This window comes from Phodopus roborovskii, unplaced genomic scaffold (genome assembly GCF_943737965.1).
Source record: "Phodopus roborovskii unplaced genomic scaffold, PHOROB, whole genome shotgun sequence".
Lineage (NCBI taxonomy): Eukaryota > Metazoa > Chordata > Mammalia > Rodentia > Cricetidae > Phodopus > Phodopus roborovskii.
In genome coordinates, this window is record NW_026126517.1 from 1,734,090 (window position 1) to 1,751,651 (window position 17,562).

The window sequence follows — 17,562 nt, forward strand, 5'->3', positions numbered from 1 at the left end:
TTGGCACTTAGGCCTCATAACCCAAGAAAGCACAGAGCCACGGATCTGCACTGGCTGCTTTATTGACAGGCTTGTGAGTGACAGCTGTCCCTGAACCAGCCCCTACCTTTTCTACAAAAGCAAACGGAGGAAAATGGGTCCCCAGGCAAAGCCCAGCAAGGGCCCTTGACTCCCAGGCCACAAGCACAAGGCGGTGGGAAGCACAGAAAGTGCAGGGTCCCCAAGGCCCATGTGCTGGTGAGGTGGCCGAGGAGACCGGAAGGTCCACAGATATTCTTTGCCAGGGATGTCAGGAAAATGGTCATCAGAGGAGACAGGAACCTAAAACTTGGGGGCAGGGGTTGGTGGCTGAAGAAGGGAGCAACTCGGAGGTTTTCAGAGTCATTTGGGGCCACCCTGGGCAGCATGGTGAGACCCAGTAACCCCTCACCTCCACCCTACCTACAAGCAGTCAGGGCCACTGTTACAGCCACATCTGCAGCCCCACACACACATCTACTCACTCACATCCACTCTATACACAGAGGGAGGGCTGCCACAGCCCTGGACCTACACCCTGGAGCCCTGGAATGTCTCTGGATTGGTACCCAGGTCGGGGACTGCTGAGGGGCAGGTCCTTGATATTGCTACTGATTAGCTGCCTCACAGGCATCTATCCAGTCGCTGTACACATCCACCGGTTCTGACAGATCTGCAACACAAAGTCAAGGATGATTTCTGGAACATTTATGCTATGATGGGATCAACTGGACCCCTGCCCTGTGTCTTGTCACTCAGTGTTAAGCCAGCAGACAATGTCTACTCCCCTTGGTACCAGTGGTTCCATATCTGGCCACAGGACTAGGGTAGCAGGAGTGACTGACAGTTCTTTGTCTTTGGTCACCAGGCCCTAAGCAGGCAAGGACAGCCCTCAAGTCAGATGACTTTCCAAGGATACATGTGATGGGTGTCTGGAATTCCTCTAGGCACACGGTACAGGAGATAACTCCCGTGTTTCGAGCTCGGTCCCTGCAATAGGACAAGATGGAAGGGTGCATGAGAAACAAGCCTTGAACCTTGGGGGGAGCTCTAACAGCAGGAAGGCCCAGGGTGAGCAACGCAGGAGACATAGGCTTGGATGTCCACACATATCGGCTGGCTCACCTAACTACCCACTTACATTTTCACATCACAAGACTTCTCATGGTTGCAGAAGGGGCAAGTGAACTGGGTCTCCAGGGTGCCTGTCATCTTCTTCTTGGGGGGTGGCTTCCGTTTAGACTTCCTTCGTCCCATGGCTAAAGGGGAATGAAACCTGTGGGGCGGGCGGAGGAGGGATTAGAAGCAGGCCACTCTCTACCTCCATCCTCTGGAAGCAGGCTTGAGGCAACCAGCAGTAGCCCATGGAGAAAGGAAGATGTAACTGTGACATCCAGGCTTCTACCTGAGGAGCCCAGGCTCCTGATCTTACACAACATACTGTGTAACTCTACGTAGGTCACTTAACATCTCTGTGCTCAGGGGAAGGCAGGGGTGGACAGTGGCTTAAGAAAAAACAGGGACAGGGAGGATACTCAATATAGTGCCCAATTCTGTGAAGGGAAGGAGGAGCTGACTCCAAAGAGTGACTCAAGATGAAGTCAAGGGCAAGAAAATGGCTTAGTGGGCAAAAGTGTCAACCACGCCTGAGTCCAATTCTGGGAAGCTACACAAAAGCCAGGCACAGTGGCTCAGATCTGTAAACCTGGCACTTGGATGTGGGGATGGAGGTTTGGGAGCTTGCTGGCTAGTTAGTTGGGACAGAACGATATGGAAGGTGAGGACAGACCCTGACCCCAAATATAAAGACTCAAGTAGCACCTCCCTGTGCCCCCCACAAACAAGATTTTTCTATGTAACAGACCTGAACTCTCTGCAGACCAGGCTGGCCTTGAAGTCACTGAGATCCGCCTGCCTCTGCCTCCAGAGTGCTGGGATTAAAGACGTGCGCAATCAATGCCCAGCAGGATTTTTTGGGGGAGGGGAATTGGAGTGGGGTGGCAGTGAGGAAAGGCCCATATAATTGATATCTTTATGGGTCTTTTGCTTTTTTTTTTTTTTTTTTTTAATCTTTTTCTTAAAGCAGAGTGGTGGCACATGTCTTTAGTCCCAGCACTCAGGAGGCAGAGACAGGCAGTTCTCTGTGAGTTTGAGTCCAGCCTGGTCTACAGATCGAGTTCCAGGACAGCCTCAAAAGCAATACAGAGAAACCCTGCCTCAAAAAACAAAACAAACAAAATAAGAAAAAGGCCAGTACATTGGCACATGCCTGAAATTCCAGAACCCAAGAGGTTCAGGCAGGAGGGTAGAGTATTCATAGCAAGTTGGAGACTGGGTCTTACTGTGGTAGCCCAACCTATACTGCAATTGGATTACTGAAAACTGGAGGCTATCTTGAACAACAAGTTCAAAGTTCCCATCTTAAAAAAAAAAAAAAAAAAAAAAAAGGTACACAGATACATGTGTGCAGACAAAAAACATCTACATTTACAAGACAGTAAAATTTAAAAATCTATTAACATTGTATATACACACACATACACGGGTTCCTCTGAATAGCCTTGGCTGTCTGTAACTCAGAGATCTGCCATCACCCTGGCTCTGCCTCCTGAGTTCTGGGATTAAAGATGTGTCCCACCACTGCCTGGCAACATGAAAACTGGGTGAAATCAGCCGGTAGTAGTCTAGCGTGTAGGAGGCTCTAGGGTAATGGTTCTCAACCTGTGTTTGAGGGTTGCATTGTGTGTGTGTTTGTGTATTTATTTATTTTTTTTTTTGAGACTGGGTTCCTCTGTGTAATAGCCCTAGTTGTCCTGGAACTGGCTTTGCAGACCAAATTGGCCTAAAACTCACAGAGATCCGCCTGCCTCTACCTCCATCAGTGCCCTGGTCAGATATTTACATTACAATTCATAACAATAGAAAAATTATAGTTGCGAAGTAGCAATAAAATAATTTTATGTTGGGGTCACCACAGCATGAGGAACTGTATTAAAGGGTTGCAGTATTAGGAAGGTTGAGAACCACTGCTCTAGGGGTTGTCACGCCCAAGATCCAGTTAATGCCAGGTGATGGCACACGCCTTTGATCCCAGCACTTGGGAGGCAGAGACAGGCGGATCTCTGTGAGTTCAAGACCAGCCTGTTCCAGAACAGGCTCCAAAGGCTCGAAAAACAAAAACAACAACAAAAAAGATTCCGTTAATGGGGGCTTCAGTGAGCTGCACTGAAATCCTAGCACCAGACAGGCAGAAGGAGGAGGACTGCCATGTTTTCAGCCAGCTGGAGCTATACAGTACAACGCAACAAAACCAAACCAGGCATGTTGGTTTAACATGCAACCCTCGCACTTGTTAGGCTGAGACAGGACCATGTCCTGAGCTGGAGACCAAACTGTCTCACAAATCCAAAACAATGGGGCTGCCCCAAGTTCAATTCCCAGCACCCACATGGTGACTCACAACTGCCTTTAACTCCAGTTTCCGGGGGGGAATCTGATTCCCTTCTCTGGCCACTACACACATGTGGACAGCCATACATGCAGGCAAGCACCCATACACATAAGATAAAAACAAATAAATATTCACAATGTCTATATTAATAAGTAGTTATAGATGACAGGCTCTTAACTGGGTCTGAGGCAGATGAAGGGTGTTCCACGAATAATAAAAGGTCCAGAGACTGATATTAGAGTTTAATCTGAAGGTCAGGGAAGCAAAGCAGCCAGCCACTAGCTCTCACCTCTAGCTCAAGCTAAAAGGGCTGATCCATGCACAAGCTCTTCACTGCCTCTCTTCAGTGTGGCTGGAGAATGAATGCTTCTCTGAGACCTTGCTTCTGTCTTATAGAAGTGTAGAATGAGCTGGGGGGTGGTGTAGCATGCCTTTGATCCCAGCACTCGGGAGGCAGAGGCAGGCGGATCTCCGTGAATTCAGGACCAGCCTGGTCTACAACAGCTAGTTCCAGGGCAACCTCCAAAGCTATAGAGAAACCCTGTCTCGAAAAACCAATTAAGTGTAGAATGGTCCTGAGCTCATGCTGTTGTCACTTGTCTACACAGTTATGTCTGTTTCTGTTTCCGAGGTCTGGCCCTGGCAACCACCTAAGACGGAATCACAGACCTTCCACAGGTCCTTGGGCCACCTTGGTCACTCCTGTCTCAGCTGGTACAGGTACTGCTGCCAAGTCTGACAAGCTAAATTTGGTCCCCAGAACCCACATAAAGGTGGAAAGAGAGAATGTACTCCGTAAGTTGTTCACTAACCACTATACACAGACATATTATACACATAAAGATTTCTAAAACTTTCAAAAAGGGCAAGCAAGATGGCTCAGCAGGTAAAGATGCTGGTTGCCAAGCCTGACAAGCCTGAGCTCAATTCCCTGAACCCTTAACGGTGAAAGGAGAACCGACTACAGCAATCTATCCTCTGTACACTCACGTACAACATCCAAAACAAACGAATTAACGATCACCTTAACTTCTTCAAGATCCTCCAGCGTCTACAACTCGGCCCATCCATCTCCTAGAAAGGATTTCACTTGGCCACTGCTCAATCCCCAGCATCCACAGCACCTGGTATATCCCAAACTCTTAACAGCCACTTGTTGAACGAATCAGTGAGTTTCCTGATCTATGTGTGGCCCCAGATCCCATCGGCAAACCGCAGCCCGCGAACGAGCCGTGTAGTCCCGAGACGAGCGGGGCGACGGGAAGCGGTGCCGTCAGCCTCACCCAGGCTTCGGGGGCGCCGCCCGCTTGTCCAGCTGCAGGGGTCCGGTGGTCAGGCTCCTCACACGGCAGTCCTCAGAGCCATGCCCGGCCTCGGCTCCACGCCGGGCGGGTGATCTAGACAAGAACGCCCGGTCCCGCCCGGCCCAACGCCCGCCCGCGAGACCCAGCACCTACCTGTACCTGCCCTGCCTCGCAGCCAAGGCCGCTTCACCTGGGAGACGCTAACTTCCGGCCTCTGACGGAAGCGGAAATATCGCTTTGGTTTCCCGCCTACTCCGAAACCGGTGTCGTTAGACCCCGCCTCCTTCAACTGCCTGTTTCTGAGCCTGTGTGACGTCTGTTACCGCGCATGCGCTCCCACTGATTTCCAGCCAGTTCTGTAGGGTTGTGATTGGTTTGCCATGAGTCTGTGTGTCCTGCTGTGGTACCCCTGGCTGAGATCCTCGCCTGTGACCACCATCTTCCTGGATTCCTCTCATTTGTGCCCAGTTACAGCTCCCGGAAGAGCACCTGGGTTTTCCCACCCTCCATGCTCACTCATACATCCAAGCCCTAGAGAAGACTATTGGGAAGAGGAAGGCGATCAGCCCGAGTGAGGGGCACGAGAGGGGTAAGGGGATAAATATGGTCAAAGTACGTGATACAAATACATGAAGATGGCATAGGGAAATCCATTATGTATGATAATATATGCTAATGCAAAACACAAAATACCCCAATCTTATCCCTGACCGCCTATAAGCCCAGCACTGAGGAGATGGAGATAGAATTAGAAATTAAAAGGTCACACCTGGTGGTGGTGGCTGCGCAAGTCTTCAGTCGAGGCCAGCCTGGTTTACAGAGCAAGTTCCAGGACAGCCAAGGCTACACAGAGAACATCTGTGTCGAAAAACAAAACAAAAAAGAAATTCGCTGGTGGGCGTGGTGGCACATGCCTTTAATCCCAGCACTCGGGAGGCAGAGGCAGGCGGATCTCTGAATTCGAGGCCAGCCTGGTCTACATGAGCTAGTTCCAGGACAGCCTCCAAAGACAGCCACAGAGAAACCCTGTCTCGAAAAACAAAAAGCAAAACAAAAAACAGCTGAATCACCCAGTCTTGTGAAATTGAGCAACTACAGCTAACCATTGTTGGATTAGTTGAACTGTACCCTGTAAGTCATCCCATCCCTTATGTGAGTGTATAGATACAAAATACATACATACATACATACATACATACATACATACATACGGAGTGAATAAGAGAGACAGGCATTCCATAAGTTCTGTGACTCTAGAGGACCCTAATACAGCTACAAATTGAGTTTGAGACCAGCCTGGGTTACAAAGAGCCTTTTTTAAATTTTTTTTTTTTTAATTTGTAAGGCCACCCTAGCTGCTGGAGGGAGAGGAGGAAAGAGAGTGTGTGGGATTAGAGAGCTGGAGGAACAGTATGAAAGCTGTTGCACTAGTCTAATGGATTGTGATGTCAGGTGGGGCAGTATAAATGGGAACCAAAGAACTTTATACATCTAAAAAGATGATCTGGGAAGAGAGAGGATGTAAGGATTCAGACATTATGCTGGCCTGCCCCTGTCACCTGGCAGAGTATACTCAGGCAGTTCTCTGGTCAACCCAGGGTTCCATGACTACTAGCTTTCCAGCTATATCTTTCCTGTTGTTCCTTTGGGGCAGACAGGACTTTTCCTGTCTCCCTCTTCTCTTCTGTTCTCTCTCTGTCTCTGTATCTCTTTACCTCTTTTCTATTTCCTTACCCTGCTTTCCCTTTCTAATAAAATGTCTCACTAAGCTCTGTCTGCCTGGCTTGTTTGTCCCCTGCCTGGGTCACCTTTGCCTGCCATGGAATCCTTCAAGCTTCCCCTCTTGCTTTATCATAACAGAGGAGGCTTGGGGGCAGGGGCAGGTAGCAACCCCAGGAAGACCATTAGGCAGAGGTAGCAAGTGGAAGGCTATCTTTGGCAGAGTTCCTGGGTACTGCCTCTCAGAGGAGGAAGGCTGAGGAGCCCCTAGGGAAAGAAATCAAGGACTGAGCTTCAGCGGTAATGAGTATGGCAGAGAGGCTGGGGAGGCAGCTCATCAGGCAAAACACTTGCGGGGTGAGTTTGAAGACTAGTTAGTTTGAATCCCCAGAACATACATAAATGCCAGATGGGTATAGTTCCCCACCTGTAATCTGAGCCTGCAGGAGGGGTAGACAGGATCCCTAGAGCAGGCCAGCTAGCTAGATGAGGTGAGCTCTGGGTTCAAGAGTGATTAAGGAAGGCTCCCTGGCCTCCACATGCAGACCTTCACAAACATGTGCTGAACACACAGACTTTTTCTTAATTAAAGGCTTCTGGCCAGCAAGATGGCTCAGCAGGTAAAGGCACTTCCTACCAAGTGGTCAGCCCGAGTTTGATTCCTGGAAGTTACATGGTGGAGGGCAAGAACTGATTCCTGCAAGTTGTGTACACACACACACACACACACACACACACACACACACACACACGGGTGGGGGAGAGAGAGAGAGACAGGGAGGGAGGAGGGGGAGGGCTTAGCTGTGTTGCAGTTCATGCTTTGAATGGAATAAAGTATGAGCACCAACTGTTGAGTTTGGTAAGTGTTTGTTTGTCCCTGGGAACCTTAACAAGAGTTATTTCTTTAGTGCGTTTCCAGAAACAACTGAGGTATTTATTTAGAGCAGAAAGATCTCCAAGATGTCCTATAGGGGGCAGTGTCATCCTTGGAAGTGACTTTGCTGAAGACCACTTCCCAGTGTTGGCAGCTCCAATTCAGGTAGGATTGGAAGCCAAGTGTGGTAGTTAGGGCCTAAAATCCCAGCACTCAGAAGACAGAGGCAAAATCTTTGCTAGTTCTGGACCAACCTTGGATATATGCTGAATCTGGGTTACATGGTGAGACCTTGGCTTATACACACACACAAATATGAAACAATAAAGCACAGAGGATAAGATCTGTCTGTACACCATGCATGTTACCCTGTGCCTTGCTGTCTTAGTTCCACTAATGGTCAAGGCACAGATGCAAAGCTTGTTTTCAGTAGTTGTCCTTGTTAGTTTTTTTTTTTTTTCCACCTTTTCAGTGGGATCTAGATCAGCTGGGAGGTAATCCTCTGGGCACATCTGGAAGAGCTAAGAGCTGTCTATTTTAGGTTAATAGAAGTGGGCACTAATGCTGACTGTGGGCAACCCCATTTCCTGGGCTGCAGTCCCAGACTGCGTATCACTCTCAGCCTCCTGATTGAAGATGAATGGGACAGCTGCCTTGAGCTCCTGCTACCACACCTTCCCTGTCACCATGGGCTGTACCCTTGCATTGGGAGCCAGAAGAAACCTGTCCTCTTTGAAGTTGCTTTAAGCAAGACAGTTTATCACATTGGCAGAAAAAGAAATAAATATAGTGTGGGCCATGGGGGCTGGCCAAGGGTCCAGCACCACAGTCCTTGTGGTGAGAAGGCATGAAAAGTTCAGCATGTTAGAAAAACATCTGTAATCCCAGCTCAGGAGGCTGAGACAGGAGGATTACCTTGAGTCAGAGGCCAGAATGGGCTACACAGAGAGCCCCTGTCAAATAAAATCATAGAATTAAAATGAAACAGGGCAATGTCTTAGCCTAGCTTGGTGCTACAGCCTGCCATCCTAACCCTGTAGACGATGAAGCAGGAGGCTCAATACTTAAAGGCCACTCAGACCCTGCCTCCAAATGACAAGTCAAAGCTAGTGTGCTGATCCACTCCCTTAATCTCATCATTCAGGCTGTGGGAGCAGGAGTATAGCACCAATAATATAAACCCAGAGACAGGTATTGGGGTTAAAGCTGAAGATCAGAAAAGCAAAGCAGCCAGCCACTAGAGAGTTCTCACCTCTACCAATGCTCAGACCGAAGGAGCGATCCAGACCACTGCTACTCAGACTCACTGAGACTACCTAGACAGCAACGTTCTCCACCAAAACCCCAACTGCTTCTGAGACTGGGCTCCTTATATTCTCTCCAGTGTTGGGATTAAAGAAACGAGCTCTGTTTCTCTTTTAGACTGAGTCACTTTCATGTAGCACTGGGTGGCCTTGAACTCACAGAGATCCATCTGCCTCTGTTTCCTGAGCCCTGGGATTAAAGGTATGGCTGTTGTTCTTTTGTTACAGTTCTAGGAAAAGGAAAAGAGAAGGGAGGCAGGTTCCCGAGTGGGGGTCCCAAGGTAAGGGACCACGTGGGAGAGCATAGCAGGTTCCATAGCAGGAGAGGGTGACCGGAGTGGAGGGACAAACATGCCAGGCAGACAGAGCTTGAGTGAGGAGTTTATTTAGAAATGAGAGGGAGGGAGAAGGAAGAGACATAGAGGCACCGGGAACAGAAGAGAAGAGAGAGAAGAGCCAGAAAGAGCAAAGACAGTGTAAGCGAGAAGGGTCTTTCTTTTTTTTATTAATTTATTTTATTTTATTTTATATAACAAAGTCCAATTAAATGAAAACAAACATTTATAGAGAATATTTGGGAATTTGGGCGTTGTTCTTTCCAAACTACTTCCTGCTGGTAAGGGGCACTGTCATGGGGGATTCTAAGAAGATTCAGATATCCTAGCTGTAGTCTGTAGGGCTGTTTTGTCCAGCTGTTTGAATTTAGGATCAGCTTGTACTCTGTTTCAGGCGGTCTGGCGTGATCAAACCACATTAGTCTGGAAGGAATCCACAGCTTTTCATTTTCTGTGAAAACAAAAATAGAAATCCTTTCCCCCAGTAACTTGTCCTTCAACTTAAATTTTGGAGTCAAAGCATTTTTTTTAATTTAATTTATTATTTTACATGTCGATCCCAGTTTCCTCTCCCTCCTTCCCTCCCTCCCTCCCTTTTACCCTCTCTGCCCTCTCACATGCACCCTAACCACCCTCCCCTCCCATCCCCCCAACCCCAATTCCATATGTAGGGGAATGCCATCCAGTTGGGGTCATGTAGATCTGACAGGTCATGTGAAGTAGGGACTAGGGCTTCTTTCCTGTTTCTAGATTAAGGCAGTTATCCCTCCATGGGGGATATGTTCGCAAAGTCCTTTTGTGCACCAGGGATACATCCTGGCTCCACTGTCTGAGGTCCCTTAGACTGCTCAGTCCTTCTGTCTGAGACCCATATTCAGGGGGGCCTGAGTCAGTCCCATGCTGGCTTCCCAGCTATCAGTCTGGTGGCCTGTTAGCTCCTCCTTGTTAAGGTAAGCTGTCTCTATGTATTTCTGCCGCCTGGTCTTGTCTTCTCCATCTGCATCTGGGTTCTAGTTCGACTCAGTGTTTATGTATGGGTGTTTGATCCTGTTTTCAACAGGCATTAGTTGAGGGCTCCATGGAGAAGTTAGTTGTTGATCTCACTCTCCGGGAAGGGCATTTATGATAGCCTTTCCACGGAAGCTCAAATTGTTAGTTGGGAGCAGTCTTGTAGTTCTCTAGACCTTTCTTTGTGTTCAATTTTATCTTCAAACCAATATTGGCTCCCTCTTTTATGTTCTCTCTCTCTCTCTCTCTCTCTCTCTCTCTCTCTCTCACTTTCTCTCTTTCCTATCTTCTATTCCTAACCAGGCTCAATCTTCCTGGTCGCACATGTTTTCCTTTCCTCCCCCTCATTTTCTCCTACTTCTCTCTCCATTTTCTGCCCCCCCCCACTTCACCTGGGGAAGGGTCTTTATTTTAAAGGGTCATTTACACCTGCCTGCAGACTAGTACTCATGGAACCCTGGGATGACCAGGATACTGCCTGAGTGCATTCTGACAGGTGACAGGGGCAGGCTAGCATAATGCCTGAATACATACAGTGGCCACAGTGGCCACCACTGCCTGGCCTCTATAACTGAGACTATCTTTGCACACTATCTTCAGGCAAGCTTTATTGTTCATGAACAATGTATCACCACACAGGAGAATCTTCATAAACCAGAGGCCAGCCTAACTACACAGTGGGCTCCAAAAAAGCCCAAGCTATACAGGGAGAAGTTGCCTCAAAAAGCTACTCCTGGGGTGATGAGATGGTTCACAGGTAAACATGATTGACCAATCCTCAGAGCCTGTGGTGGAAGAATGGAATGAATTCTGTGAGTTGTTCTCTGACTTCAATGTGTGTGCTATGGTATATGTGCACCCCCCCCCCCACAGAGCAATAATAAATAAACTGAGTGTGGTGCCCCCCCCCCAGGGAGCAGAGGCAGGTGGCGTTCTGTGAGTTTGAGGCCTGCTGGTCTATACAGTGAGCCCCTATCTAAGAAAACAAATGAGGGAGTATGTATTGTTTGGTTCCGTGCTTGCCTGGTTTGCACAAGGTCCTGGTTTCATTCCCAGTGCAGGGAGAAAGCAACAGTGTTTCTCAGATGATCGAGTGTAGTTGTTACCTCAGTTGGAGGGAAGCCCCATCTGCAAGGGCACTGCCCAGCTTCTTGTGTCCTTCTCAGTGTCTGAGAAATCTTTATGGCATTTGGTGCTCAGTGGAGGAGGGAACTTGGTTTGCAGTTCCTTCGCCTTGTCACTCATTCTCCATGTGACATTTAGTGTGTAACTTCTCTTTTCTGAACCCTGGGAACAGGGACACTGGGTGAAGGTGACTGCTGATTCAGAGCTCTGACCACTTGCTTGGAGCCTCTGATTCAGTGGGTAGAACCTGGTGGTGGTGAACTTCAAGATGGTTGAGGTTAACACTCAGACCTGAGCTGTAATCATGCTAGTTGACAACCTGACTGTCCTGGGTAGGTTTTTGTCAGCTTGACACAAACTAGGGTCATCTGGGGAGAGGGAGCCTCAACTGAGAAAATACCTCCATCCGACTGAAGAGCAGGCAAGCCTGATGGGCATTCTTATTGACTGATGTGGGGGGCCCAGCCCACTGTGGGTGCCACCTCTGGGCAGATGGCCCTGGGCGTGTGAGAAAGCCATGGGGAGCAGGCCAGTATGCAGAATTGCTTCATGGCTCCTGCTTGAGTTCCTGTCCCGATTTCCTGGACAGTGGTAGACTGTGATCCAGATGAGCCAAATAAACCTGTCTTCCCCATGCTGCTTTTGGTCAGGGTGGTTTAACACTGCAGTGGAGAGCAGGACAGGCATGGTGTAGAGTCCCATCTAGGCCTCTGGAATATCCTCTGCAGAACAGGATGAGTCTGGCTTTGTCTCATGGGGCAGGGGCAAAAGTGATTTCTTCTTTTAAGGACAGGGTCTCATGTTGTAAGCATTTTGATGGCTCAGATGGGATGACAGGGACTCTGGCACTTGGGAGCCAGAATACTGAGTGTTACAGTTCAGATGGAAAAGTATTCTGGCACTTGGGAGCCAAGGAATACCACAGGTCACAGTAAGCATAGCAGCTTACAGCCCTGCTTCAGGGAAAGGCTTTCCCGGTGTATCAGCTCTGCTCTGGTGCCCCGACGCTCAGGACAGTCAATGGCGAACTGGGGAAACACCTAGGGGGAATCAAAGGACAAGGGATAAAAAAGGATGGCAGCAAGACAGTATTCTGATCAAGCAGACAAATTTTATTTTCTCAGGGGAGGCTTATATAGGGCCATGGGCAGGATGTGAGCAGCGTTTGCACCTGGGCAGGATGAAAGGAATGCCCTGAACTCATTTTTAACTGGCTGTAAAACTGTAGCAGGAGGAATACCCTGAGATATTCTTTAATTGGTTGTAAAGCTACAACAGGAAGACCACCCTGAGCTATTCTTTAACTGGTTGTAAAACCACAAGCCTGTATCTAGGAATGTTCTGCTGAACATTTCTTAAGAGGCAGTAATTTTCTATCTCAGAGGCCTGAGGTAGTGAGGATGGTGATGGTCCCCAACAATCTGGCAGAAGAGGGTTTCTCCAGCAAAGTTGTTACAGTTGGTCTCCAGTTCCATGGAGAGTGGAGTATAACAACTTCACTTTGTGTACTCCACTCAGGGTCATCTCTGCTCTGGCAAAAGTGGCAAAAAAAAAAAAAAAAAAAAAAAAAAAGGTCTCACCCAAACCTCATTCAAGAGATTTATTGGGAGGGAAGAATCCTGGCTGCCCTCTGCCAGGGTGGAAGGGGACAGCAGAACAGCTACAAGCTGTACAGACACAGGGTTTATATCGGGCTTCCTGTGTGTGTGTGTGTGTGTGTGTGTTCAGTTTTCCAGGGAGATATCCAGGGCCAGGATTGGTCAGATTTCAATTCCTGAGCTCAGACTGCCTAGATCTCCTGCTCAGGGATTGGTTGGTTTTCTGCACAGGTTTAGGGAAGGATTTGGCTCTGGTTTCAGGGCCAAAGTGTGTTTCTTTCACTGGTCCTTTTTTGGCCTTTTGGCTCTAACTTTAGGACCAGGGCATATTTCTTTCACTGACTCTGATTCCAGGGACAAACTGGGCTGCTTGTAGACACTCTGCCTAGTTAACTTTTGTTTTACATTGTGTGAGTGTGTGTGTGTGTGAGTGTGTGTGTGTGTGAGTGTGTGTGAGTGAGTGTGTGTGAGTGTGAGTGTGTGAATGTGTGGTCTCACTTGCTATGGCTGTTTTTATTTAAACAGAGGCAGGAATGTGTTCTTTCCTTCCCATGAGGATTGCAGCAATTGAATTTGGGTGGTCAGCACATGCCCTCACTGGCTAAGTCATCTCACTGCCCAACTCCCCAAAACAAAGTCAGGGAGGTCGGCCATGGGATGACACATCTTTAATCCCCACACTCAGGAGGCAGAGGCAGGCAGACCTCTGAGTTTGAGGTCAGCCTGGTCTACAGAGTGAATTCTAGGGCAGCCAGGGTTTTGAAGAGAGGCTGTCTCAAGAGAACAAAAATCCAAAAACAAAAAACAATAACACAAAACCAAGGTCAGGGACTGGGGCCAAGGCTCAGTCAGAAAAGCCCTTGTCCTGAAAACCATAAAAACACACGTTTGATTTCCCAGGCATGGCAGTGCCCGACTCTCAAAGATGGGAAGGTTGTGGGACTTGCTGGCCAGCCAGACTGGCCCCAATGAAAGACCTGGCCTCAGAAAATGTGCTGAAGACTGGAGAGATGGCTCAGTGGTGAGTGCGGGCTGCTTTTGCAGAGGGCCTAGGTTCAGTTCCCAGCACCACTGCATGAAACCAGTTCAAGAGATCTTTTCTCTTTGGGCAGCTGCATGCATGTGGGCATGTAAACTCCTGCAAGTACACAAAAAATAATATCATATGATGGGAGATGTCATTCTATAAATATGTTTCTCCTATTGATGAATGAATAAATTAATGAATAAAACACTGTTGGCCAATAGGAAAAAGATAGGTGGGACTAGGAGACAAGGAAGAGAGAGGAAGAATAGGGAGGAGATTCAACATGGAGGATGGAGAGAGTAGAATGCTGGGCTCTCTCTCCTGTAAGATAAGACCACTTGGAAATACTTAGATTAATAGAAATGGGTTAATATTTAAGACAAAGCTAGCCAATAAGAAATGCTAGTAACAGGTCAATAGATTTATATCTAATACAGCGTCTCTGTGTGTTATTGGGCTGGCAGGAAAAAACTACTCATAACAAACATATTCAAGTTTATTTGAAATAGAGAAATCGAGGAAGACACCCAACACCAACCTCTGGCCGCCACATGTGTTAGCTTGGACTCTCAACACACCCAGAAGACAGTGGGTGCTTTGGCTCTGGCAGACCATCTGCTGGGATCAGCTTAGAGTTGGCACTTCTGAAAGATTCCTTCCTTGCTGTTTGGTTTTTGAGACAGGGTCTGTGGTGATATATTTTCTGAATATTTTTTCAAGACAGGGTTTCTCTGTGAAACAGTCCTGGCTGTCCTAGAACTTGCTCTGTAGACCAGACTGCCCTTGAACTCACAGAGATCTGCCTGCCTCTGCTTCCTGAGTGCTGGCATTAAAGGTGTGTGCCACCACTGCCTGGCAGGGTTTGAAATTTTTGCAGACTTTGCAGCTAAGTTAATTGTATGCCTTGAGATCATCCAAGAAATGAAGTCAATGTTATCCCCTCAGCCATTTTCATCTCACTCTAGCCCAGGCTAACCCAGAATTCCCTTTGTAGCTCAGGCTGGCCTCAAACTCACAGTGATATCTTCCAACTTTAGCCTTCCAAGTGTTGGGATAACAGGCATGAACCTCCACATTAAAAGCTGCCATTTATCTATATATCTGTCTATCTCAGCTCAGGGAACATTTTGTCAGTCTGACAGAGAAAAAATAACAGGACAAGCAAGCTGTGACTCTCAGCAGCTGCTGGGAGATAAGAAAGAGCCAAACTTTTTGTCTTAGAATTCAAAGAAGGCAGGCAGCTTTAGCAAAGGAGGTTTGCCAGCAGCTATCTAGAGTCCGATGTCTTCAGGGAAACAGAAAAAGTTCAGTCAGGCTGAGTTATGGAGATAAACAACTGCAAAACCTGCCTTTGTCTCCCAAGTGCTGGGATTAAAGGCATGGGCCACCACCACCAAGCTAAAAACTAATTTTTTAAACAAACAAACAAACAAACCCAAAAATATTTTATTAGTAAGGGTAGGAGTTGTGTGGAAGTGAGGGTCTGAGTACAATTGAGAGGGTTAGTTCCCCCTTTCCACCTAAGTTCCATGGATGGAACTTAGGTAGTAATGCTTGACTGCAAGCGCCTTTTCCCTGTGAGCCATCTCCCTAGCTCCAAGGCTCCTTTAACTGTAACAGTAACTTTTACCTTAGTCTCAAGTTCAACAGTATCAACATAAAGTAGCACATGGAGGTAACTCTTCTGCCATGCTTCTCTCTGTGGAGGAAGCATCAATGATTCACCCAGGCAGCAGGCAGCCCAGCATCCCTGCTCTGTCACAGTGTGACAGTTGAAACTGTCAAGAGAGTGGTTTGTGTGACTTGCCTCATGCTAATGGCTTAGGCAAATATCTCTGTGGGCAAGTGTTGCTCAGTTCCCCAGAGAAATGAGCTGGGCTTCCTGCAGCTGGCAGACCAGCTTTCCTGTGCATTCTCTTCCCTCCAGCTGTGTCTATACCTCTTTTCTTTCTTTAGTCTTGAGACATGGGCTCACTGTAGCTCTGAAAACTCACTCCATCTGCCTCTGTCTCTTGAGTGCTAGCATTAAAGGTGTATATCACCAGGCCAGGCTCTGTATTATTGATTCCAGGTGCAGCCAGGAGAGTGGTTCTTGGACAGAGCTCTTGACTGCATACGTGAGGCTTTGGAGTCTATTCCTGGTGCCATCAAAGAGAATTTAAAATGACAGTGGTGCTCCCGGGAGCAAATCCAGTTTATCCAGAAACAAGTCTGAACACAGAGGCTGTGAACACACAAGGGCAGCCGCTGCAGTCCTGTCTGCAGATTGCAAAATGAGTTGCAAGCCACCCAGGAGATCCTTGATAGGTGGGGAGTTAGAAGTTCAGGGTTGGGTGCTGGTCTCCATATTCAAAGAAAGATCTCTAGAGCTCTCCCATCAGCTGCTGGGGCAGATCTCCAGATATAAAAAGGGTAAACTTGTCAAAGGGACCTTTTTGGCTGATGAAAATGTTGGGCTCTTGTGTGTGTGTGTGTGTGTGTGTGTGTGTGTATGTGTGTGTGTGTGTGTGGTATTGGGGATGGAACTCAGAAACCCACAGATGCTAGGCAAGGGCTCTACCACTGAGCCACACCTCCACATACCCCAGTCCCTCACTGGGGGACTCTAGGCAGGGCTTATACTGCTGATCCATACCTCCCTGCAATGTTACATATGGTGGGGTTATGACTTTGCCAAAACTTATCAGCAGGGTTGGTGTAGATCAGTTGGTAAAGAACTTGCATAAAGTCCTGGGTCCCATGTGATCCCCAGTATCTCTTAAACTAGGTGTGGTTGACAGAGGCCTATGAGCTGAACTCTTGGGAAGCAGCAAAAACTTGAAGGGTGACAGACTATAAATGCACCAAGAACCACAATGCAAATAAAGGTATTAAAAAAAACAACACTTAGACCAGCTGGCTAGGGGTGTGGCTAAGGACAGGATGGGTACTTAGTGTTCTCAAAGGCCTGGCTTGATTCCCAACACACACACACACACACACACACACACACACACACACACACCCCTCTTGTAAAACTGTACATCTTATGAGTTTGGATTAAGAGTGTGACTTACACTTTAATTGGTTTTGAAGAGAAGGAAGGTTAAAAACATAAGGTGAGATTCAGTGGGTAAGAGAAAAACATATTCCAGGTTGCTTTGGTTTTCATAAGGAAATATATGAAAGGAACTGGGTACAATGACACACACTTCTAACAAAAGCTTGAGAGTCTGGGACAGGCTATGGAATTGGATGCCTAGCTGGGCTTCACAGCAGATAGTGAGACACTCTTTTTATGGAGGGTAGGACGAGGAAAGAAGGAAAGAATGAGAGAGAGAGAGGAGGGAGGGAGAGAAAGGGTATGAAATGAACAGGAAGGGAAACAGCTTCCTGTCAGGCTAAAGGGAAGGAAAGGGCGGGCTTGGAGAAGGGAACGCAGTACATTTTTTAACTTTCTGTTAAGTTTCTACTTTATTTTAGTGTTTGCTTTAAAATTTATATATTATACTTTTTTTGGGGGGGTAGAGCGGCATGTGTGTCACTGTGAGTGTGGAGGTTCAAGAATAATTTACAGTGGTCAGTTCTTTCAGAACTCACAGAGATCTGTCTGCATCTGCCTCCTGAGTGCTGGGATTAAAGGTGTGCGCCACCACTGCCCAGCTAGTTCTTTCCTTGTGGGCCTTGTGGGCCTTGGGGATTGAACTCAGGTTACTAGGCTATATGACAATCAGTTTTATGGATTCTTGTTTATTTTATGCATAAGGATGTTTTATCTATATATATTTGTGTGTATCGCATGCATGTCTGGTACCTGTGG

The 17,562-nt window shown here is 47.6% G+C and overlaps 2 protein-coding genes across 3 annotated transcripts in view; one reads left to right on the forward strand and one right to left on the reverse strand.

Annotated features, from left to right (window-relative positions):
• Prkcsh (protein kinase C substrate 80K-H) overlaps window positions 1-17,562 on the forward strand; it is a 283,668-nt gene that overhangs the window by 100,996 nt on the left and 165,110 nt on the right. The window lies entirely within an intron of this gene.
• On the reverse strand, window positions 71-4,914 carry Elof1 (elongation factor 1). Of its 2 annotated transcripts, none has more exons than XM_051196876.1 (4): window positions 4,753-4,914; window positions 1,160-1,294; window positions 938-1,008; window positions 71-691 (listed from the first exon to the last, which is right to left on the reverse strand). In XM_051196876.1, the coding sequence occupies exons 2-4, from the start codon at window positions 1,273-1,275 to the stop codon at window positions 627-629; spliced, it is 252 nt and encodes an 83-aa protein (XP_051052833.1). In that variant the 5' UTR covers window positions 1,276-1,294; window positions 4,753-4,914; the 3' UTR covers window positions 71-626. The 2 variants fall into 2 exon arrangements, with proteins under 2 accessions (XP_051052833.1, XP_051052834.1); XM_051196877.1 differs by lacking the exon at window positions 4,753-4,914 and adding an exon at window positions 3,759-3,836.